This window comes from Podarcis bocagei (assembly GCF_964188305.1).
Source record: "Podarcis bocagei genome assembly, chromosome: 5".
In the NCBI taxonomy this organism is placed as follows: Eukaryota; Metazoa; Chordata; class Lepidosauria; order Squamata; family Lacertidae; genus Podarcis; species Podarcis bocagei.
Genome location: NC_138129.1, coordinates 41970486 through 41994100, shown reverse-complemented (window position 1 = coordinate 41994100; position 23615 = coordinate 41970486). Strand labels below are relative to the sequence as shown.

The following is a 23615-nucleotide window of genomic DNA, read 5'->3' as shown; positions in this document are numbered from 1 at the left end:
AGGATCCTTTACCTCCCCGTTTTAGCATCAAAGCAACCCTGAGAGGTACGTCAGGCTGAGACAAGATGACTGTCCCAAGGTCATCCAGTGATTTTCATGGCTCAGTGAGGATTTGAACCCAGATCTCACAGGCTCTGGTCCAGCACTCTATAGCCATAATGGGCACTGGTTAATCCATATACACAAAGGGGGTAGTATCTCGTGTGCTATTTTCTTGCCTGAATGTTGCTGAATATACAACTGAAAAAATGAAATAATTATTTTTGGTTCCCCTGCTCCTCCCCACATTTTACTAATAGATCTGGCACATGGGAAGCTGACTCTGCTGCCTATCATATTGACAAGTCCCGTCTCAATGTCTGCTGTACTCCCCCATGTCTGTTTTCCAGTCTGTATCCATCTGCTTTATTTCATACTATATACTGCAAGACTTGCCTGGGACAACAAGAACCATCTTGTGTGTTTGGCTGGTGCTTATTGCAGCAACACCCGACTGCCTTAAAGATCACAGGTAGGAGTGGGATTGAAAAACCAGGTGCAGTTGTGGCTTGGGAAGGAGCTTCCAGGACATGTAGATGCCTTTTATAGACAGGCAATACCTTTCAGCTATGTGCATCTCATAATATTTTATTACCACTGTGCCAGTTAGGGATCTTTTTATCTGATCAAGCACGCAACGATTTGTGGAAAGCGGAGGGTTTGAAGAGAATTGAATCTGAAGCTGTGGGTGTTTGGAAGCAGAAACAGAAGATCAGATCTGTACAATTTTTTACCTATGACTTGTTTGGGATTTTTAACCAGTGTGAGTCTCATATTTCACCTAATATATCCATTTGAGATACTGAGATTTTCAGGATAGATCAAAAATCTGTTTTCCTTCACTACCACTCTTCCTTGGGCATACCTAATTTAAATTACAAACATTCACCTCATATACTACTATGCTAGTCTCAATGTGGTTCACATCAATCAAGGTGGTCGGACTTGACTTTTTAAAATTTAACATCCCCTTTAGGTATTTATATTTGACTGTGAGAGAGACAGACACAGGTAAAATTGGCAATAGATTTTGTTGTTGTTGAGTTTCCCTGTGTAGAGCCCATCCAGCAGAGTGGATGTCAAGTTTATTTGATAGTTGTCAGAACAGCTAATGACAATTATCTCCAATAATCAAAAGTTCATTAATATGGTATCAGATTTATTCTACAAGTATGGCCAAGAGATTTAGGCCACAGTAAAGTGCATACCTTGGAGTAAGTCCCATTGAATTCTATGGGGCTTACTTCTGAGCAGACACATATAGGATTGCAGTGGAGCTCCTGAATGGGCAGCTTGATGACTCCACCTCTATTTCTAAGTCATCAAATATGGCTGCAAAATGATTTACGATTCCCCTCAGACAGTCAGTTCTCCTCAGGAAGACGAGAATATCCATTAAAAGTACATTATCATTCTGCTGACACAGCAAGATCAAATATTAAGCACTGAGTTGGTGTGTCAGGATGTGCCTGAGATCACAATACAGATTTCAGAACATCTGTATTATTGACTGTACCTAAAGCAATATCATGAGCTACCGGTATGTTGTCACTTTAGAATATTGGTTGCAGCTATAAATAATTGACTTAAGTGTATTGTAATCTTTGCTACTACTAAGAAAAATTATCCTCAACAATAATAAGCTGATAACAGAAGGCTAAATTTGTGGTCCCTTTCAACTGAATGATATTTGAGCTTCAACTGCTGATAGGTTTTTTGTTTTGTTTTTAATTGTACAGTTTCGGTGATTTTAACTGACTCATTGGCCAAGGTAATGAGTGTCACTTTCTGTCATGGTTTTTGCCGTCAGTATGAATTACACCAGTAATTTCTATTAAGTCACTTCGGTCAACTAATCTATTTACAGCCTGTTCACAGGTCCTTATGTGATCAGTGAAAACAGTTGGTCCTGGCAAGTATTAACGGCTCTCAGTCTTAACCTGATAACTGCCATTTGTCCAGATTTTAATTTGTCTCAATTAATTTTAAGATGTATTTTAATTAATTGATGCCTGTTTTTATGTATACAGTACTGTGTTATTTATATGATGTTAGCCGCTCTGAGCCCAGCTCTGGCCAGGGAAGGCGGGGTACAAATAAAATGTATTACTATTATAATTATCAATTAATTAATTAATTAATTAATTAATCGTACATGTTCCCCTTGCTTTTTTTTTGAAGACTGGGGCAAGTAATGTATGAAAACTATAAAATGAAGTTGTTGTTTTTTTTAAAAAAAGTTTAAATGGCTCAACCACCCAGCCATTATACATTAGACTGAGTCAAGTGGTCCTACATCACTTCTGGAAGATGCTGTAATGATGCCAGAGTTTCCAGAGTATTATTAGCCTAGAGGAGAGTCACCAAGAATGCACATCATTCAGCACCTTCAAGCTCACTACTCAGCACTTCCATGAAGCAGCTTCTCTCTGATAACCAACAGTGGTCCAAGTCAGGGCTGGTAAACTTATGCCTCTCCAGATGTTGTTGGACTCCAACACCCATCACTCCCAGCGAGCAATACCCATTGGTGAGGGATTATGGGAATTGTTGTCCCATCAACAGCTGGTGAACCACAGGTCTTTCATCCCTGGCCTATGTAATGGGGTGCATCTGCTACAATCAATCAGGAGGGCAAAATGGGAAAGGACCCCCAGAAGGCAAGCAAAGATGTGTAAGCTGACAGTTGGTTGTGTTCATGCTCTTCTGTGTAGCAAGGCTGAGGAGGATGGTGGCTCAGCGCTGAACACTAAATTTGGTTGCTAGAGTCACTGATGTGAAATTCATAGCAGTCTACAGTTCACCATTAACAGCAATCTGGAAAAACATATATGTACTGACAGTTTTCCTGCCCCAACATGACATTTATTTCAGGTTATTTATCTCCTGTAATTTTGCCATAATTTTTCAGCAGTAATGGTTTATGTCAAAATCCATTATAGCAGGACTATTAAATTCATGGTTTTCTACAGTCCCCCCCCACCTTGGACTCATTTTATATAGATAGCTGGCGCAGTATCATCTGAGGGACACAGTAGTTGTGAATTGGTGTGTGTGTGTGTGTGGATGGGAGGGAGGGAGGGAGGGAGGAAGGAAGGAAGGAAGGAAGGAAGGAGAGCGGGGGGGGGGGGTCACAGCTAAAAGACCTGACACATGGCCATCCAACCTTTGTTTAAAGAACCTCCAATGAAGAACCATCCACCACTTTCTAAGGACGACCATTCCACTGTCAAACAACCGTTACCATCAGAAAACTATTCCTATTAGTCAAAATCTCATATCTTGTAATTTGATTCCATTGGTTTAGGTCCTACCTTCCTGAGCAGCTGAAAAGCAGCTTGGTTCATCTTCCTTGTGACAGCCCTTCAGATATATGAAGATGGTTACCATGTCATCTCTGTCTTCTAGTCTCCAGGCTAAACATAACCAGCTCGCTCAACCATTCCTCTTAAGGTTTGGTTTCCAGGCCCTTTATCATTTTGGTCACCCTCCTCTGCACATGTTCCAGCTTGTTAATATCTTTTGTAAACTGTGGTGCCCATAATGGAATAGCAGTAGTGTGACTTTCCTTGATGTGGACACTCTACTTCTGTTGATGCAGCCTAGAATAATATTAGCCTTTTTTGCAGCTTTTGTGTGTGTGTTTATGTGTGGACTTGCACACACACACACACATGCACACACACACACACACACACACACACACACACACACACACTTATGTATACCCCAATATACGTTTTTGCCCTGAATCTTTCCAAAGGGTTTAATAATTTTTTTTTGTTTAATTACTGAAGTATCACAGATTGTTCTACTGATTTTTCAACACTACCTTCTTCTACCCATAGTGCAGATGTGGTCAACCTGGCACCCTCAGATGTCCAGATGTCCATGAGCTCCCCTCCCATTAAGCTCACCTCTGCTTAAATCAGGCTTGGAAGAAACATCATGTTGTATCTGATAGAATAGGTTGTGGTTTGTGCTTGGTTGCTATTCATGTGTTTCTGCACAGTTTCTCTTAGTCTTCTAATGCGCCCATGGGCCCCCAAAAGCTAGCAATCCTGCCACAGGGTCTCAGCAGAGACTGTACACCCTGATGGAGTCTGATACTTCAGGTGCTTTGAGGATTTGTAAATTCTAATTCCATCTCAAATGAGGCTAAGAAAAGCTCCTCATATATTTTGAGCTCGCACTGTATTCTGCATTTTTGTTCAGTTCGAAAGTTCAGACCTGGCAATCATTCTGAAAAGCAAAGAGAGACTGTGCGAGAACCTAAATTTAGACATAACCAACTGCAAGCAAGGGTTTTTTTTGTTTTGTTTTTTGCTTCCTATTCCTTTCCTCCCTCCCCAAAGCTATGCGTTAAAATAAAATTTTAAATAGAACTACCATTGAGACTAGAATTGTTTTGACAGCACAGGGGAGCTATATACATACATATGCAGAGATTCTGGTGTGTGTTCCTAGCATATCAGAGATTCTTCCCAAACAGAATGTGTATTAAAACGGCCTGTTTCATCTTCAGGGTGACAAAACAGTCAATACATTATTGATGGTCCCAATAATAAAAACACAGGCAGTGAGGCATTCCCATTCATCATTTTGACACTTCCTTGGTGTGTTGCCTGGTCCAGCCCATGAGGGAGGAGCCTTCTTTGCCAAATGTACTCTAGGAAGGAGGAAATGCCAGCAGCTGCAACAAATGCAGAGTCCATTTCAGGGGATGAATGGTGCAAATCATGCTTTATCTCCTATGATGGCTAGTTTAAGAGCTCTTGAGCAGCAAGACTGTGCCTTGTTTTCTGTCGTCCATTTTGCACCTGAAGCAGTGACCAACTCATCCTTGTCAGAAGAGATGAAACTTGCTCTCTCATAGCTATGTATTGTTCTGATGTACAGCCTAATATTAGCCGGTGTTCTGTCCTTGATCAAAGACCTGAATAAATCAAGATTCATTTTCATTCAAACTCTCAGGGAGAAGACTTTTATGGATTAACATTGTCCTATTATAAACTTATGCCTTGCTTCCCAATTTTGTACAGCTGTCCAGTAATATAACATAGGAACATGTTTGCAACTGATGATTACAGTGCATTAATTTCCTTGCCTTCCTATAAAAGAAAGTATGTTAGGCAACTCTGTTTTTATATAAAAGTATTATGTTCACCCCATGATTCCAAGAGATATGAGAAGTTTGGGGGCACAACACTTGTCTGGATTTGATTTGATTTGATTTGATTCCTTTGGAATGAGGTTACTGGGGGCTTGCAACATTCTATAGTATTAGAATTTGTTCACAAATGTACAGTTTGAGCATAGGTCTGGTTTAAGGAGGCATACCCTAAACCAGAGTTCACCAACAGGGTGCAGACAGCCAAACTCACTCCCCCCCCCCCAAGTTATCTAGGAGAGAGGCAGGGGCAGGGGCAGGAGCCAGGAGCAGGTCAGTAATAACTCACACAGTGTTGGTGAAGTTAACTCTTAATTCATAGAAACAAACAGCTCAGGAGACCAAGCCTAGAGAGCACAGGAGGTCTTCCCGGTAGCTCTTGCCCCAACAAGGCAGTTAGGAGGACTGGAGGTTCCCGCCTTCCCACACCTCCCTAAGTCTCCTCCTCCCCCAGTTCATTCCCAAGCAATCTGAGGCTTCTTTGTCTTGTCTGTCTTTGCTCCACCCTTTTCATACCTCTCCAGCTTCTGTTAGACCAGGAGGGAGGGGAGCTAGTCACCGCAAGGGGGGAGGCAGCTTGGCTTCTTCACCAGCCTGACTCATTGCTGCCTCTTGCCCCTTCCTCCTCCTCCCCTTCCTCTTCTTCTGCCCCTGATTTTGGACTGTCACAGCTTCTTCCTGCTCACTAAACCCTGTTACCTCTTCAGCTTCCAGCACCACCACCTTCATCTGTTCCCTTTTCTCCCCCTGACCACTGATTGTTGTCCCACCATCAATCCCCTGGCTCTGAGCCACCTTCCCTTGGGAGTTTCCTTGGGGATTCCCCAGCTGGTGCCTCCCACCACCCCTCTGCATTCAGCCAGTCCATGACAGACAGCTGGATCTTCCTTCCCATGCTTCCTTTTAGTTTTTCTATGTCTCATTCTTACCTGAACTATAGTCTGTCCTTTTTATTCTCTTCCATAGACCTAAATTCCTTGGTCCTTAACTGGGTGTGGTAGAAGGCATGCCCACTTTCAGGCATTTGCTAGAAGAATTAAGCTACTGAGAGCAATCATCCCATCTGGGGTAGGTCTACTGGGTTTCCCCATATTGTAGTTTGGGTGCTCCAGTGTGTAATATCACGGTAAATGTAAGTGCTGTCAGGAAAGTCAGCTGGAGTTTCCACAGCAAATGAGTAACAGCTGTGCATTTACTGCACTTCTATAACTGATTGATTGCCTGGAAAGGCCCTTGTGGTCCCAACTCAGTCTAATCATTTCAACTGAAAACAGATTTAGTCCCACTGATGCCAACTGGAGTAAATCAGTGAGAGATTGTGCCACATTGTCGGCTTTGCCAGCGCAAGAGGATCTGATGCTGAAGAGCTGTTGGAAAACCTGTACTTGAAATATGAGCAAAAGTATGTGGCCTTGCTCGGGAGTTCCCCTCAACACACAAAGACTTTATGCATGGACATGTGGGGGTGGCATGCAGGCCCCACCCTCCAGCGTTCCTTGGTGTGTAGGCTTCAGAGGCAGCTCCCAAATGTGGAGATCAGCAGAATACACTTGGAAACCCTCTTCAGACTTTGCACCCTCTTCACACATTTGCACAAACACTTCAACAAAGCTGCAGGCATGTTAAAGTTTGGTGAAAGGGATTTTGAACACCCGTATGCAGCATCCTGAGGCATTTGTTTTGAGGGTAGAGAATGTGTTCAAACCACTTTCACTTGTGATAATACTGTATGTTTCTCTTCACCCAAAATTTCAAAGCTTCTTTTGAGCCTGGTTTCACGTGTTCTTAAGAGCATAAGAAGAGAATGCTAGATCAAGCCAGTGGGCCTTCTAAACCAACATCCTGTTCTTACAGTGGCCGCCCAGATGTCTATGGGGAATCTGCAAACAAGCCCATAACACAGGAGCCCTCTCCCTTCCGGTAGTTTCCAGCGACTGGTATTCAGAAACAGTACTCTGACTGTGGAAGCAGAGCATAGCCATTGAAGCTAGTAGCCATCAATAGCTCTTTCCTTCATGAATTTGTCCAGTCCTTTTAAAAAACCATCTCCAAGTTGGTGGCCATCACTGCCTTGTACTTTTTTTTAATCTGTCCTGAATCTTCCAGCATTTTATGAGGGTGATATAGATTTTTACACAGTTGTAATTGTCTGATTTAGGACTCTCTTTAATCTGTATAGTGCTGGATAGTGGTGTGTTCTGCCTACCAGTTGAAGTATGAAAAAGGTTTTTCGCAGAGGTGTTTTTGCAGTTGTCCCAAGGTAGTAGAACAGTAGAAGTGATGGTTGGTAATGTAAATAACTTGGAGGACATGGTCATACAGAGGAAGCTGAATGCCAAAAAAAGAAAATTCCTCGATGATTCAGCTGCTGTGAGCCGTATTGATTTCAGAGGGCTTAAGCATATTTAACCCAATGTTGGATTGTGGCCCAGGCCTCTGTGCTATGTCTACTCATCTCTCAAACTGAAAAGTTGATTTATTTTAGCAGCTCTGAAACTTGAACCCTGCTTTTGAACTGTTGTTTGCAGCTTTCATGCTTATTGGTGCCTGGGACTTTCTTTTATGTAGCTATTTGATCTCATGGATGGCATATATGCACTACTTAAAATTTACCATCTAAAGATGGTAACCATAATCCATCCTTCAGAAACAAAGGCTTTCACTAGTGCCCCTAGGCTGGCGCCTCAGACTCTGAGCTTTCATTAAAACAGACAAGCAAACCCTAATTCTCTAGCCCTCCTAGAAAGAAAGTTTAGGGGGCAAAACTGTTCATGCACCTTCTAAGTGATTTCTGTGAAATGAGAGTGTGGTGTGGCTACCTTCTATATATTTTCTGGTACTGAGGAATGCTCCCTATTGCTACTAGATGGTGACAGCATCAGTGTATGTAAAATCAGGATTGTGCAGTCTTCACAACTGGGACCAGCGGGACATTGCTGAGTTCCCGTGGAAAACACAAGGTTGTTGCTGGTGGCTGTCTCTCTAATTTTGTTGTGCTACATTCCCCATGGCAACGATTTGACGTTATGCCATTCCCCTGCTGCTCTACAACTATTTTGCGACTTGCACCCTCAGTACTCTCTCAATATTTGAAATGTGTCCACTGGTTTACTTGCTGTATGGAGTGATAATCATAGCTGGAATTGGGAAGGGTTGTTTTGCCTTCTGCAGTATTATGTGGCTCTTAACAGCTTGGCTCTCTTGCTGTGAGTGTTTGGATATTTCATATTGCTCAGGAGTGCTGAACCTGTGGCCCTTCGGATGCTTTTGGATGGCAACTCTCATGACCCTTGGCCAGCTTGGGCAATGAATAGGTATGGTGGAAGATATGGACCAGCGAAGTCTGATGGGCCCCAGGTTTCCCACCACTCCTATAGTTGTTGCTTCATCCTCATATCTTAATATGGCTTGTAGTTGGGATACACTATCCCATAAGATTGTTGGTGTACATGTGGCTCTAGTGCACTAACCATACTGTCCTTGTGAAGCACTGTAATTGGGCTAACATGCTCTTTCTAATATCCACCATGACATCAATTGTGTGGCCTTTTGCAAGTTGTAGAGGCCATTGATGTTCATACACTCTTGCCTAAATATGATGTCTTTGAAAGCTGTCACCTTTTTAAGCATTTTGTCTGCCATTTTTCTCATGTTTTTGTTGCAATTAAAATTTAAAGATGGGTTAGCTACAACCTTGATATACTTTAATGGAGAAAAAATGTTAGTCATGTTCCAGCACTGTTTCATAGATTTACCAACCTGGATGTTTGGAAATGAAAGCAAAGTAACACATTTTAAGTCTTAATTTAGTTTTGAGTTAGCTTCTCATGGTGTATTCCCATTACAGCACTGTCTTCAAATGGCCTTTGCCAAATTCTGCACAGCTGTTCTGACAGAAATGTGTACTTCACATAGCTCATCTTACAAAATGGAGCTGCTTGCATTCAAGAAAACTTCTGTGAGAGAGAAAGGCAGGCAGTGCACATTAAACATGTTGGCATATTCAGATTTTCTAATTGTGGGAAGCATACACTTCTGAAATGGTGAATTGTTATCTAAAATTATCTGGGTCTACACTGTGAGAGTTTTAAGGCAGTCAGGTGTTTTGTCCATTAAAAATGACTTCCTGAAACATCTGTCTCTTGTCCAGTATCCAGTCATATAGGTATGTCATTCTTGGCCCAATTAACTGTGGAGTTGATCTGCATATGTATTCCTGCTTCCCTGGAGGAAGCTTTGGAGGCCACAATCTGAAGCAGAAGACCTTTATGTAGAAGAGAGGGTTTTTGTTTTGTTTTTACTCATTCTTCTCTGTTGATGTTTACCCCTAAAATCATCTGCCATGAAAGCTTCTCCCTGGCCTTCCCCATCCCCTGCTTTCACATTTTGGACGGGGACAATTTTAAGTAAGGTGAAGAAATCTATTCATATTTTCCACATCAGACTGCAGCCTGTTCAGTTGCATTTTAGAAGAAAGAAAGAAAGAAAGAAAGAAAGACAGAAAAGAAAGAAAGAAAGAAAGAAAGAAAGAAAGAAAGAAAGAAAGAAAGAAAGAAAGAAAGAAAGAAAATGTTGGGTAGGGCAAACTAGCTTTTGGAACAGGAACATTTTTAACAGAGTCAATAGGTGAGAGCAGAATTGTCCCTAAGAAGGCCACATTCCTTTTTGCCCATAGCCTAACCTTAAACAATGAGTGGGGTTTGGATCTCCAGTGACTCTGTGCAAAGGTTGGTAAGGGAGATGAACTTCCTTGAGGGATTTTTTTTAAAAAAATAGTGTGCCTTGAAGTGAATGGGGAGCCAGCTTAACTGTTTTAGAACTGGCATAATATGCTCGCTTTGGCTTTTCCCGGTAATTAACAGATCAGATGCACTTTGAGCTAATGAACATTTCAGAGAAGCTTTCAAAGGCAACAAACCCCACAAAGGGCACATTCACTTGTCAAGCCTAGAGGTAACCAAAGCGTATATCAAGAAGCTTACGCTGAAAAGGGCACTTTGGCCTGCAGCCACCTCTTGGGAATCCTGGAGCAATCCTGAGTCCTACACCAGCCCCTTCAAGTCTTGCCTGCATGGGATTCCTTGACTGAAAGCATCCCCAAGTCAAGATTGTGATGGTCAGGGAAATGGTTTGACCAGAGGCTTTCTCCAACATGTGCTAGCTTGGGCCATTCTGGGAAATATTGACTTAGGGGTGTTTTAAAATGGGTGATTCCCCCATGTACATATTGAGATGATAAAGCTCCTGTTCTGACTCTTTGGTTTGACTTTTTTCCTTGCCCTGTAGGGGGCTACAACAGCATAGCATCTCCAAAGCTAGTTTGGGAGGAAAGAGTGGCTGTACCCAGAGTGGCTGGGGAAACCCAGCCAGATGGGTGGGGTATTTATTATTTACTTACTTACTTACTTACTTACTTACTTACTTACTTACTTATTTGCACACGCTCTCGCTTACTCTGCACCCAGTGCACTCCCACTGCTGGTTTGGGAAGCAGAGTGCATGCAGATAATCCATATCCATCCTGTTGTTACTTATGAAATATTGCATCTTCAATCCAAATCGAGTATAGAATGGCACAGCTGTATTTTAAGATGGTAATGATTACCATAAAGTATACACAGCCAGTGTTTCTGACCCCCTTCTCAGGGTTTGGTAGATGGGTTAAGTTTGAAAGAATGAGGGACAGGTCTGAAAAAAATCCAGTCTAGCCCCACTTGCTCCACTGTCCTAAGGCAAATGCATGTGGGGTAATAATAATAATAATAATAATAATAATAATAATAATAATAATAATAATAATTTATTATTTGTACCCCGCCCATCTGGCTGGGTGTCCCCAGCCACTCTGGGCGGCTTCCACAGAAACCAAAAAACACTAAAATATCATACATTAAAAGCTTCCCTGAATAGGGCCGCCTTAAGATGTCTTCTGAATGTCAGGTAGTTGTCCATCACCTTGACATCCGATGGGAGGGCATTCCACAGGGCGGGCGCCACCACCGAAAAGGCCCTCTGCCTGGTTCCCTGTAGCTTCGCTTCTCGCAATGAGGGAACCACCAGAAGGCCCTCGGCGCTGGACCTCAGTGTCCGGGCAGAACGATGGGGGTGGAGACGCTCCTTCAGGTATACTGGGCCGAAGCCGTTTAGGGCTTTAAAGGTCAACACCAACACTTTGAATTGTGCTCGGAAACGTACTGGGAGCCAATGTAGGTCTTTCAAGACCGGTGTTATGTGGTCTCGGCGGCCGCCCCCAGTCACCAGTCTAGCTGCCGCATTCTGGATTAGCTGTAGTTTCCGAGTCACCTTCAAAGGTAGCCCCACGTAGAGCGCATTGCAGTAGTCCAAGCGGGAGATAACTAGAGCATGCACCACTCTGGCCAGACAGTCAGCAGGCAGGTAGGGTCTCAGCCTGCGTACCAGGTGGAGTTGGTAGACAGCTGCCCTGGATACAGAATTGACCTGTGCCTCCATGGACAGCTGTGAGTCCAAAATGACTCCCAGGCTACGCACCTGGTCCTTCAGGGGCACAGTTACCCTATTCAGGACCAGGGAGTCCTCCACACCAGCCCGCCCCCTGTCCCCCAAAAACAGTACTTCTGTCTTGTCAGGATTCAACTTCAATCCATTAGCCGCCATCCATCCTCCAACCGCCTCCAGGCACTCACACAGGACCTTCACCGCCTTCACTGGTTCTGATTTGAAAGAAAGGTAGAGCTGGGTATCATCTGCATATTGATGGACACCCAGTCCAAACCCCCTGATGATCTCTCCCAGCGGCTTCATATAGATGTTAAAAAGCATGGGGGAGAGGACGGAACCCTGAGGCACCCCACAAGTGAGGGCCCAAGGGTCTGAACACTCATCCCCCACCACCACTTTCTGAACACGGCCCAGGAGAAAGGAGCGAAACCACTGTATAGAGGGAGGAATAGGGGGAAAGCTGGGTATTGTCTTCCCTCTCCTTCCTGTCAAACTCGACAGGTCTTTATTTAGCTTTATATGCACACAGCAGATTTTAAAGCTACCAGGGCATCTTCACCTTGATCTGTGACTTTCCCAGCCTTACTCACACACCACTCTGTGTTCTGGCTACATGTGGTGGGGAGCAGGACTCCTTGCTGCCTCAGCTGATGGTGATATGTATACATTAAAGGCCTGCATTTGTACAGTCCATGCATCTAGGTCTGATCCACACAGTTAGTCACATCTGAATATCACTCATATTGCATCTTGACTTTGCCAAAGTGAGAAGCTTAATTTGGATCATGGACCTTCATCCTCTACTTCAGTAGCTATGACTCATACCATTCTCCTACATTGACATTTGCATTTAGCTAGAAATACGTTTTATTTAATTGCTAAATGCCCATGCTTTCATGTTCTGGCTTGAATAAAAGTCTTTACTTTAGATATTTTTAACTTCTAGCTTAGGTCATTTTGAAACACCTACACTCACCTGCTTGCTGTTCTGGTCTTAAGATGTGGAGTTATAAAGTGATTTCTCAGGAGGCTTGGAAAGGTGACCAACTCTGACTAATTTGGAAAGGACGTGGGCTGTCAAACTTCAGTTAATGTGCCACATACACCTGATCAGCATCTTCAGTTTTCTCTTGGGTGTAGCAAACTAATAGAAGGTGGCGGTGATTGAAGTGCCAGCATTAAAACTGATGACCCTAATCTGATTTTGATCTGTAGAAAGTCACTCCAAGGCTGCGGTTGAATGGGGGAAAGTGGAAACCTTGCTTGGACAGGTGGGGCCTCTGTCAGCAATGACGACTAATCCTGCAGCAGTGGATGGCATTATCACCGGGTAGCAGCTATTATAGCAGGTTGCCTCAGTGCCTGTGATGGGAGGCAGGGCCCATTCCATCAGCTCTTCTGACAGACTATCTCCACTGGGCTTCTGCTCCTGAACTTCTTCCCCCTCCGCTCTTCCCTCCCCATCACTTTTCCCTCTTGTGTCATGTATTTCAGATTGTGACTCAGCAAACAGGGACCGTCTTGTTTTCATTAATGGTACATAAGCCACTCTGGGAGGTTTTTTTTTGCTGAAGAGCAAGTTAAAGATATAAATAAATAAGACATATCATAAATATAAAACTTGTTTGGAAGAAATAAAGAGCAGCACCAGAGTAATGTCATTGTTTTAGTGTTGCTGAGCTGACAAAGTGGTTGGGACATCCCATCCAAAGCAAGCACTTGTAAATGCAGGAGTGGCAGGTTGGGATTGCAAGCTAGAAATAATAACAACAATGCAAATTGTGTATGGGAGAAGTGGATGTTTTGCAGCTGATGAGTTTCTGTTGATGCAAGGCTGAGAACATGAGAAACCAGGCTGCTCCAAGGATGATGACAAGCTTGTGCAAGTTTGCAAGCTGTGCCATTCTTGTCAACTTGAGCATTCTAGAAATCTCTACATAAAGTTTTGCTTAAATACTGTGTGTGTCCTTATCTGGTCATCTAATAATTTATTTAACTCCTTAGAAGTTTTTTGTTAAAACAACAATACAAGCTTCCTCTTTTGAAAAACAAACCCTATAGAAGTTCCTTGCATCTGCACCAGTGATATTTTACTGTCATAGCACGTTCCAGCTTCACACCTAGTCCAGTTTTGTAGATAAAAGTCTGCAGTTAATAATGTAAGACGTGGATCAGGTCATGGCTCCATCTATCTACTCAAGTATCCTGCCGCCTACAGTGCTCAGCTAAATGCTTCCAGAAAGCCCACAAGCAGGGGGCATAAAGTCAGCAGCCTTCTTCCACTGTCCCCAGGTATTCAGAGGTACACTGACCCAGAACAAGGACAGTTTCTTTAGCTATCATCGCCTTTGATATACCTCACTTCAGTCAATTATGTTTAATCCCCATAAAAAACTACATGACACACTTTTCAGGCATTATGTTCCCTATGAGTACAATCATATCGACCATGAGAGCAGCTGGCCCGACTCCTGCCATTGCATCGCCAGTGACCTAGCTCTGCTACCATCCTCGTTTTGAAAGTCTGAAGCATGGAATCTGTTCTGTGTGCAGAGACTCCCCACACATTTGACAACCCTGCCAATATAGGAGCCAACTCCTAGGGGTTGTGGGAGCTTTGGTTCCCACAGTAAAATATTTCAGGGGGTTGGGCCTCCACAAAGTTGATGGGCATTCCCATTCAAATGGTGTGTGCGCACTGCGTCATGTGATCAGTTATGTGGGGCAGGGCTAACCTGAGCCCTCACAATGTTTTATGCAAGTTGGCTCCCCTGCCTGCCCATGTGGGATTGCAGTCAGGTGAATGCCCAAATAGGGGTCGATTCCATATTCCTCTCTGCAGTTTGTGGCAGTGATTTGCATGTATTAGTTATGCATTTTATTTGTATGTTTATTAAATTTTATATGCCACATTTTCTTCCAAGGAGTTCAAGGCGATGTACATGGTTCTCCCCTCTCTTTTATCTTCACAACAACCCTTTGAGTTAGGTTAGGCTGAGAAATAGTGACTGGCCCAAGGTCACACAGTGAGCTTCATGAGGCTGATTCAAACCCTGGCCTCCCAAGTCAAAGTCCAGCACTCTAACCATTACACCATACTGGCTCTTATTATATATGGAGAACAACTTTATTCTGTCTATCCCAAATCTACTGCTATTCCATTAACAAACACCAGGACAGCTTAAAATATTGAAAACAGGAAGTATACTACCTCCAGAATCGGTGGCAGCATGGCCACTGGCAGAGGAACGGGGATGCGGAGGGAGTGGACCGCCCCCAGTACTACTATTCCGGTAGGGTGCCATCGCAGCGCCCCCCTCCCCGGATACGCGCCATGCACCCCCCAAGCACGTGCCCCCAGAACGCGGGTCACGTCCCTGCAGGCAGCGCGCCACGCCCTCATCCACCCCCAGTAGCAGAGCATGCAGCTTCGCCACTGAGCATGGTTCTGAATACCTGGTCCTGGGAAACAAACATCATGCCCTGCTTGCAGGCTTCCCATACTGTAGGTCATTGTCAGAAACAGGATGCTGAACTAGATAGGCTTTGACCCTTACCCAGGAGAGCTCTCCTTATATTCTTAGATGTAGCTTCAGTTCAGCTTACAATACAAAATGGAAAAACTGAAAGATAGAAATATGAAAGATAAACTAATTATACAATCTGAGGCAGGGGAGATCAATTTGTAAAACCAAGCGAAATCTGAAAACAGTGCAGGCAACAAGAGTCACAAGCATTACTAACAGCTAGCGATATGGGAGGACGTGATGGGTTTTGCCTGGCACCTAGAGATTGCAGGGAAGGCAACCCAGCACATATATCTTTTGGGGGGGGCGGGTTATAACTTGGGCACTGCTATTGAAAAGGATTGAAGTAGTCCAAATATAGCAATACCATGGATTTAGTTTAATGGTGTCATTATACTGGTCATTGCATTTTTTACCCTATTCCACATGCCTTTTTTAAAAAGAAGCTGCACAGTAAAAACTAAGACTTTTTAATTGAGCTGTCAACCATCAATTCAGTATTTCTTTCCTGTATAGCCACTGTTATTCCATCAATGTGTACAAGACTTAATGATTTTTTTGCCCTGGTGTGTCTTGCTTTAGTACACAGGATCTTGTTGGTTGTCAAAGTATAACCATAATATTGCAAGATGCTGAAGAAAATTTTTACACCTGCTCTCTGAGCAAGAAGGATTAGCTGTGAAGTGGTGGCCAGTGGAGGCTGGTGCCCGTTAGTACTAATAGGGTGGAAGGCAGGGAGACCAACAACAGGTGGTGCCAAAGGCAATAGCAAGTGAAGCTGGAGCCAATGATAGATGGAGTTAACTCATTCTGGTTTTGTCCCCAGCCTCCTCCCTGTTGAGTTCTACATGGGCAACAGTGAGCTTGAGGAGGAAGAGGAGGCTGGCATCCAGTGTGACCCACTGGGCTGGTTGCAAGTAAGGAGGCAGGCAGATGGGGGCTGGTTGGGGGCAGGCTGAGTTTGGCAGGACAATGCTCCATTTCCCTATTGCACCAGCCTCCACTCATGGTAACTGTGTAGATCCTATAGAATGCTTTGTGTTAAGACTCCTTAGATTTTCAAAACGGCTTTTGAAAATGAGATTATATTTCATAAATATTGTAAGCATAATTTCTTAGGGAAGTTAAAGAATGGAAGAGAGTGCTTTTAGTTTCTCCTTTAGAATGCACCCAAGCACTAAGTTCAGGATACTGGGATCCGCCTGACATGAAGGTAAAGGGGGTGGGCGTGGGTAGTTCCATGGCAGCAAATCTGGGAGCTGTATTTGGCTCTCCTTAAACAGGAGTGGGGACACAGGTGGCGCTGTGGGTTAAACCACAGAGCCTAGGACTTGCCAATCAGAAGGTTGGCGGTTGGAATCCCTGCGACAGGGTGAGCTCCCGTTGCTCGGTCCCTGCTCCTGCCAACCTAGCAGTTCGAAAGCACGTCATAGTGCAAGTAGATAAATAGGTACCGCTCCGGCGGGAAGGTAAACGATGTTTCCATGCGCTGCTCTGGTTCGCCAGAAGCGGCTTAGTCATGCTGGCCACATGACCCGGAAGCTGTACGCCAGCTCCCTCGGCCAGTAAAGCGAGATGAGCGCCGCAACCCCAGAGTTGTCCACGACTGGACCTAATGGTCAGGGGTCCCTTTACCTTTACCTTTAAACAGGAGTGAGAAGTGGCAGCTAACCCTGCTGCACTGGGAGACTTATCTTTCCCTTCGACAGCATTATTAGGTGTCGGGTGTGGAAGCAAACAAGTGCATGGCAGGTTGTGCGGAGGGAGTGTGCTAATGTGTGGAGAGTGACCGCAGACACATTTTAAAATGCTGTTTTTGCGAAGGAAGGCACATGCTGAACTTTATGTAACTGGACAGGTGGCCTGTGGAGAGTTTGGGGGTGGGGGTGGGCAGGGGGGTAGGCTTTTGTTTCAAAGCACATGCCATTATTCTTGGAGACAGTTAACCTGGTGGCTCAGATGCTGAAGGAAGGAAAGTAGTTCAGAGCAGGACTTCAGCCTAACCTTGAGAAATCAAAGGCAGTAAAATATTCTGGGCTTTCTGACTTATGCTCAAAAGAACTGTGCTTCAAGTGCCTCTAACATAGCAATAGGTGACAAATGGAAAAGTCTAACCTGATGAATGGCGATTGCTAAGGTTATGATCAAAACTGCCATTTCTTTTTGTGCCAGCTATGCTGAAAAATCATCCTGACTGTTCTAAAATTAGCTGCAGAACACAAGAGGCACTGGCTGGTTCCTTCACTGGTGTGTTGCTAGGGGAATCTATCCATCTCTCTCTCTCATTTTGCACCAATCCAACTGGTTAGTTTTCAGGGCTGGGACTGAGTGTAGAAGCACCATCATGACAGGCGGCATATTGTGTCTCTAGAGATTAGTATTTTGTTTTTAAACCTCCAATAGATGCCTAACTTCTACTTTTAAAAGTGAATGGGAGGTGCTGTTTGTAGACTTCTAAGTAGCCTTGCACTGCACCACCACACCCCATGACCATTCCTAAGCTTTTACCACTGTAAGGTTTGTATGTTTTTACTAAAACTAGTTAAAACAGTTTCTGGGCAAAGATGAAATGGATGAGGTTGGTTTTGGACAGCTTTTGTTCAAGATAAGGAATGCATTAAATTACCAAAGGATATGCACCTGGAGAGCAGTGCATTGGAGGTTGGTTAAGTGATATATTTTTAATCAGCTGCTCTCATCTCTGTCCCTACCTTTTGTGAATGTTGTTATGGACACTGAGGAGCTAGGAGCAGGCTGTCTCCTCCCCTGATGGTGTAACTCGACTTCTCTCTCTCTCTCTGTGTGTGTGTCTCAAACGGTGCCAATCAAAATCAGCTGAGATGCTGACAGCCTCCCCGTTAAGAACCCGCTGCAGAAACTGCGTGAGAAATCTTGCAAGAGGAAGTGGCTCAACTCTGCTCGACAGAAAGCAAGCAGGAAGGGGTGGGGGAGAAGGAGGGAGGTGATGCCGTTCTCGCAACCAGCCTCCGTGGGCTGCAGGCAGGAGAACCAAGCCACAGATGGGGAATGAGTTTCTGAGCAGCCGCCACCACCATCACCAGCAGCAGCAGAGAAGCCCCTTCGGGTCTGGCACCACCCTCTCCACTTCTGGCAATGCTTAGTCCGAGAAGGGAGGTTGGTGGCTGAAGAGAGGAGAGGTGATCCCCAGCAAGGCTCGTTTCTGCCTTAAAGGAGACGTCACCGGGTTTGCTCAGCAGAGGAAAACTGTTGCAAAGCATGGCAAGTGGGAGCTGGAGAGGCTGAAGCCGTGCTTGCTTGCTTGCTGCTGCTGTGATTGCCTGGAACTGGATTGGGAAACAGCGCTGCTGCCGCAGTGAGCGGAGAATCCGATGGTTACCTGGCTCTCTGGCTCACTGGAGGGCTTCACGTGCGCCCAGGACCCGGGATCCCCTCTCGGATGACGGTCGACAACAGCATGAGCAGTGGCTACTGTAGTTTGGATGAAGACTTGGAGGACTGTTTTTTCACAGCCAGGACCACCTTGTTTAGGGGCGCTCAGAGCAAATTTGCCGCAAAGGTAACGAGCTGTATGGCAGTTCCGTAGCACCCCCCCCCCTCAACAATCTGTATGCAAAACCTATTTCTGGCTATCAGCATTTAATGATATTCTAGAGGCATTCGTTCATTTGCAGTGCATGGGTAGCCTTGCTCAGCTGCAATGGCTTGAAAGCTTATCTTAATGTCATTTCCCTCTTTCAAACTCTGATCTCTTCAAGTGCTTGACTTTGACACCTGTTAACTCTGACATTCAGGGAACAGCAGTCTCACAGAGACCCTGTAGTTGTCCTTCACATGTAATATTTCTGAACATCTACCTTCTCAAAGGGTGTGTGAGATCGGTTGCTAAACTGAATGAATGACGTTGAACTGTATCGTCAGCGCATTAAGTCTAGTGAGACTGCCAGTATTTTGTTTAATTAAAAAAAATGCATTATTGCTTGGAAGATTTTTATCCTGGTGTGGATATAATGAGTCAGAGACTGCTGGCTAACTTGCATATACATGTAATTATGATTCTCAGAGCTGATGGGCATATTCCATTGCTCCATATAGTCATATAAACCTAATATGAGGGAATTTTTTGTCTGCTCCTCTGGTTTTACATGGGTTTTAGAATTATGAGGCTACAACAAAATAAAATGAATTAAGCTGATCTTGCCCTTTTTGCTTCCACCATGCAATGTATTTGCAGTGACTGTAATGACTAAATGAAGGCTTAGCAGGGTGGATTCAGTTTAAATCATGGAGATTTAAAATTGCCACAAAAAAGCAATATAAATCCAGCTTCCCGTGTTGTAATCTGCATATTTCCTGAACGTAAGCAGCAGCAAATTAGTATGTGTGACAGTTAAAACATAGTGGTTTTTACGCATGTATGAGGAAAAGGGGACAGTTGTGAAATTAATGGGTTTCTTTGCACACATGCATTGAGCGAGATCACTTACTCTGAGGATTAAGTGCTCAGAACTTTCCAGAAGTAATGGCTTATAGTTACTGGGCAGAACAGTGGAAGTAAATGCTGAAGCTGTTTAGCTGGTAGCCATAAATATTCATAATTTTGAGAAATGAACACTTTGCAGAACTCAAGCTTTTTTGTTGCAGGAGGCGGGGGGGGGGCGCCTAGGAGAGAAGAAGAAAAAAAAGTCCCAAGAAGGTGGGTTTTGGGATGATTCCGGATTGTGTCTTCTGGGTCCTAGCACCTGTGTCAGTCCCTGAGCCCAGTAGGAAGATCACAAGAAGAGCAATACATAAGCTTTTGTTGTCTCTCTAATGCTCAATCTCAAAAGTTAAAACTTTTCCCCCTGCCACTCCTAATGCTTTTATATAAAATATTAATGAACACGTTGATGGAGAACCACCCATTTCTCTTTAACAGACTAGTCAGGTAAATGTCAGCATATTTCTATTAAATTTAGGTTTCATTTTAGAGCTTGGATACTTTTGAACAGAAAAAATGCCATAGCTGAAACAAAACAATGTTCTGTTTTATTTTATTTAAAAAATACTTAACATTTTATCTTTAAGGTATCACTTCTTCTTTTTCTTCTTCTTCTTCTTCTTTATTGAATTTATATACTGCTCTATACCCGGAGGTCTCTCAGCAGTTCACATAAACGGATTACAGTATATAAAATTAAAATAAAAGGAATAACCCAAAAATACCCCCCTCCAAAGAGCCACATTTTAAAAGAGTATGGGATGTAAATCAGATCACCCAAAGGCCTGGTTGAAAAGGAACATTTTTGCCTGGTGCCTAAAGGTGTATAGTGAAGGCGCCAAGCGAACTTCCCTGGGGAGAGCATTCCACAGACGGGGAGCCACTGCAGAGAAGGCCCGTTCTCGTGTTGCCTCCTTCCAGACTCTCACCCTGAGGCTTAGACTTTCAGGCTTAGGCTTTCAGCAAGAGGTCAACAACCATATACTGTCCAGCCGTATACAAGCACTCCTCCCCCCACTTAGGCGTGTTCTACTTGCATGCTACCACATATAGGCATGGTGCTGGAAAATAAATAAATAGAATCATGCCAGGAAATGGTGGGAGAGAGCTGAAGAGCCCTTGTAGCTTGAAAGGAGACCCGCCAGAGCCCAAAGAGGATGTCGCTGAGGGCGGATGAAGCCCCAAAGACACCTGAGGTGCAGTGGGACTTTCTTTAAGCTGCTCAGCCTCCCTGCCTAATAGCTGATGAGCAAGGTAGCACAGCCACCGCTGCCACCGCTTTCCCATGCCTCCTCCAGTTGGTCCCAGAGCTTCAACTCTAGATATTTTGGTACCAATTGGTGAGGGAGCAGGTGTTAAAGCTGGAGAGCTGGGGGAAATAGACATTTAGAGGCGTTTTAGAGGGTGCTCCCCACTTTATGCAATTTTACTTAGGCACGCGATGGCCCGGAACATAACCCCTGCATAAGTGAGGGGACGCCTGTGTTACTCTCAGGACTATATCTATTCCAAAATGCTATGAAACAATATGAAGATTAGGCACATATTTGCAGTTGTTCAAATTCTATCAATATGTTTGTGTTTATCATATGTTTTCAAGGACTTGGAGGTAATAGAGGCTTCCTTGCCTTGGCATATTCCACCCCTACCTTTCATGTCCCATCATGATTAAAACTAGTTTTGCAAATTATGATAAACTGTACCATGGAAAATTTAAATGTAGGCTCAGATCCATGCTGCTATGACAAATTATACATGCATACCCATCCACATCAGTGTGACATTCCCAGCTATATTCTGGATAGTGTCCATGATATTTTTCTATCCTGGTGCAGATTTGAAACTTTCCTTAGCCACACGAGTGCTCATGTAGTCATTTTTTTTAAAAGGAAAAGATAGCAGTAGGGCTACACTCTTGCACACAACAATGTCCCTGACTTCAAGAATATTTTCACATCTTTACCAGCCCATTTTAACCTAGGCAGTTGGCTCTTGTCCCTCCAGTACCAGAGTGAGCTTCTCCAAGTTTGTTTGCTTTTATAAAAAAGAAGTAAACAGGTTCTTCTGCCCGCAGTGATCCTCTCCTTCTCCTTCCCCTTCATTATCATTACATGGTGACCAAGGCACTGAAGCAGGATCAGGGTTGATAACTCTGAAGCAGTAAGAGGGAAGTCAGTCCCACAGAAAGGATTATACTACATTGGTTCACCAGCCAGCTGGGTTTGTCTAAGGGAAAGGCATTTTAGACAGGAGTCTAGTTTTGCACCGGAAAAGGAACCCTAAAGCATTGAAAGATTTTGATCAGTATAAAACAAGCATCGGGTAAAATCCCTTGCATAGAAGTTTGAGCCTAAAGCTGCTTTTAGCTCTAGAGGAGGAAGTGATGTCATACCTCAGTGGTCGTCTGCTTCTGTCTGTGGAGAAATGTATTTCAATTGATTTTTGTGCCCTTTCGGTGCCAGAAAGAATAATTGTTTGGGGCTCATCTTTCTAAAAAGCGTTGCAAGCATACTTTACAGATCTATTCTTGCCACGTGGTTTGGTGCTGTTCCACAGTCTCCTCTTTTCCTGCTTCTTTCCTCCCCCCACCCAACTATTCTCTCTGGATTTCCTGTGAACCAGAAGGGATTTTTCTTTAGGTTAGTTTAATAACCTGCCTCATCTGCTGCCATTTTTCCTTTAAAAAAAGGCTTTGACTGAGTCATGTCTGTAGGCAATCTAAAAGATCAAAATCTTCTATATGTTTCTACTCCAGTGCACATGTTGTTCCTTTCTTTTTGTGTGGAGGCTAGAAATGTAGAAACAGCCAGACAATATCAATGAGTTGGCCTATCTAGCCAAAATTTCCTCTTTCTGAAATGACAGCTAGCACCAGATGCTTCAGAGGAGGGTGCAAGAGCACACAGATAACTCGCACTCCATTATGTGGGATAATTTGCCTCCGTTTAAGAAATTCTGAAATCATTAGTGACTTTGGACTTAAGCCTGGAACATGGGGGTTGGTTTCTCTCTTTCACTGATACCATGAACTATTTGCATTCTGTTTTGTGTGAGAATTGCTGAAAAACTGAAAAGTCAAGTTTGGGGCAAGGTCAATTAGACCTTGACTGTCTTTGCCAGAGCTTCATGGCATTTCTTCTATGAACATTCAGTATGTATCAAAAAGCTTAAAGGCAAAGGACCCCTGACAGTTAAGTCCAGTCGCGAACGACTCTGGGGTTGCGGCACTGATCTCGCTTTAAAGGCCGAGGAGCCGGCGTTTGTCTGCAGACAGTTTTTCTGAGTCATTTGACCAGCATGACTAAGCCGCTTCTGGCGAAACCAGAGCAGTGCACGGAAACGCTGTTTACCTTCCCGCCGGAGCAGTACCTATTTATCTACTTGCACTTTGACGTGCTAGGTTGGCAGGAGCTGGGACCAAGTGATGGGAGCTCACCCCGGCACGGGGATTCGAACCTTCCGATCAGCAAGCCCTAGGCTCAGTGGTTTAGACCACAGCACCACCCACGTCCCTATAGTTGCTCTGCTTGATGGCCAACCTAAGAGAAATATCTCTGGAAAGCAAGAAGACAAGTTGTTTGAGCTTATGCTGGTATGAATAGACAAGTAGAGTGGAAGGTCTTCCATGTTGCTGTACCAGTGCCTGATCCATGCTTCAACCCTGGTGGCAATGCAGTGCCATGAGTTGCAGCATTGTGCTCATGGGCAATTCCTGTATCTGGCTGTGTCCCAGCTGCAAGTGAACCCTATGCAGTTAGATTCAAATGTAATTGTGTACAAATGAAAAAGTAGATGAGGTTGTAGGTGTTAGGATATAGTTCCGTTCCACCTTAAAAGAGTCCAGGCATGACTGTTGTGTGTCACATGCCTGTTTACTTCCAGCACAGTCTGCTGGGAACTTCCGTTTGTATATAGCTTTTGTGTTACTGCTGTTTTGCTG

The 23615-nt window shown here is 44.0% G+C and overlaps 1 protein-coding gene across 2 annotated transcripts in view; it reads left to right on the top strand.

Moving 5' to 3' along the window:
* Positions 1 to 23615, top strand: part of RASSF5 (Ras association domain family member 5) — a 111742-nt gene that overhangs the window by 40883 nt on the left and 47244 nt on the right. The window contains exon 1 of one of the 2 annotated variants that reach the window (XM_081193515.1): positions 17977 to 18754. The exons of the other annotated variant lie outside the window; for it this stretch is intronic. Within the exon in view, the coding sequence (XP_081049641.1) occupies positions 18635 to 18754 (120 nt within the window). The 5' untranslated portion in view covers positions 17977 to 18634. Of the gene's footprint in view, positions 1 to 17976; positions 18755 to 23615 lie in introns of those variants that run through there. 2 annotated transcript variants of the gene reach the window in all.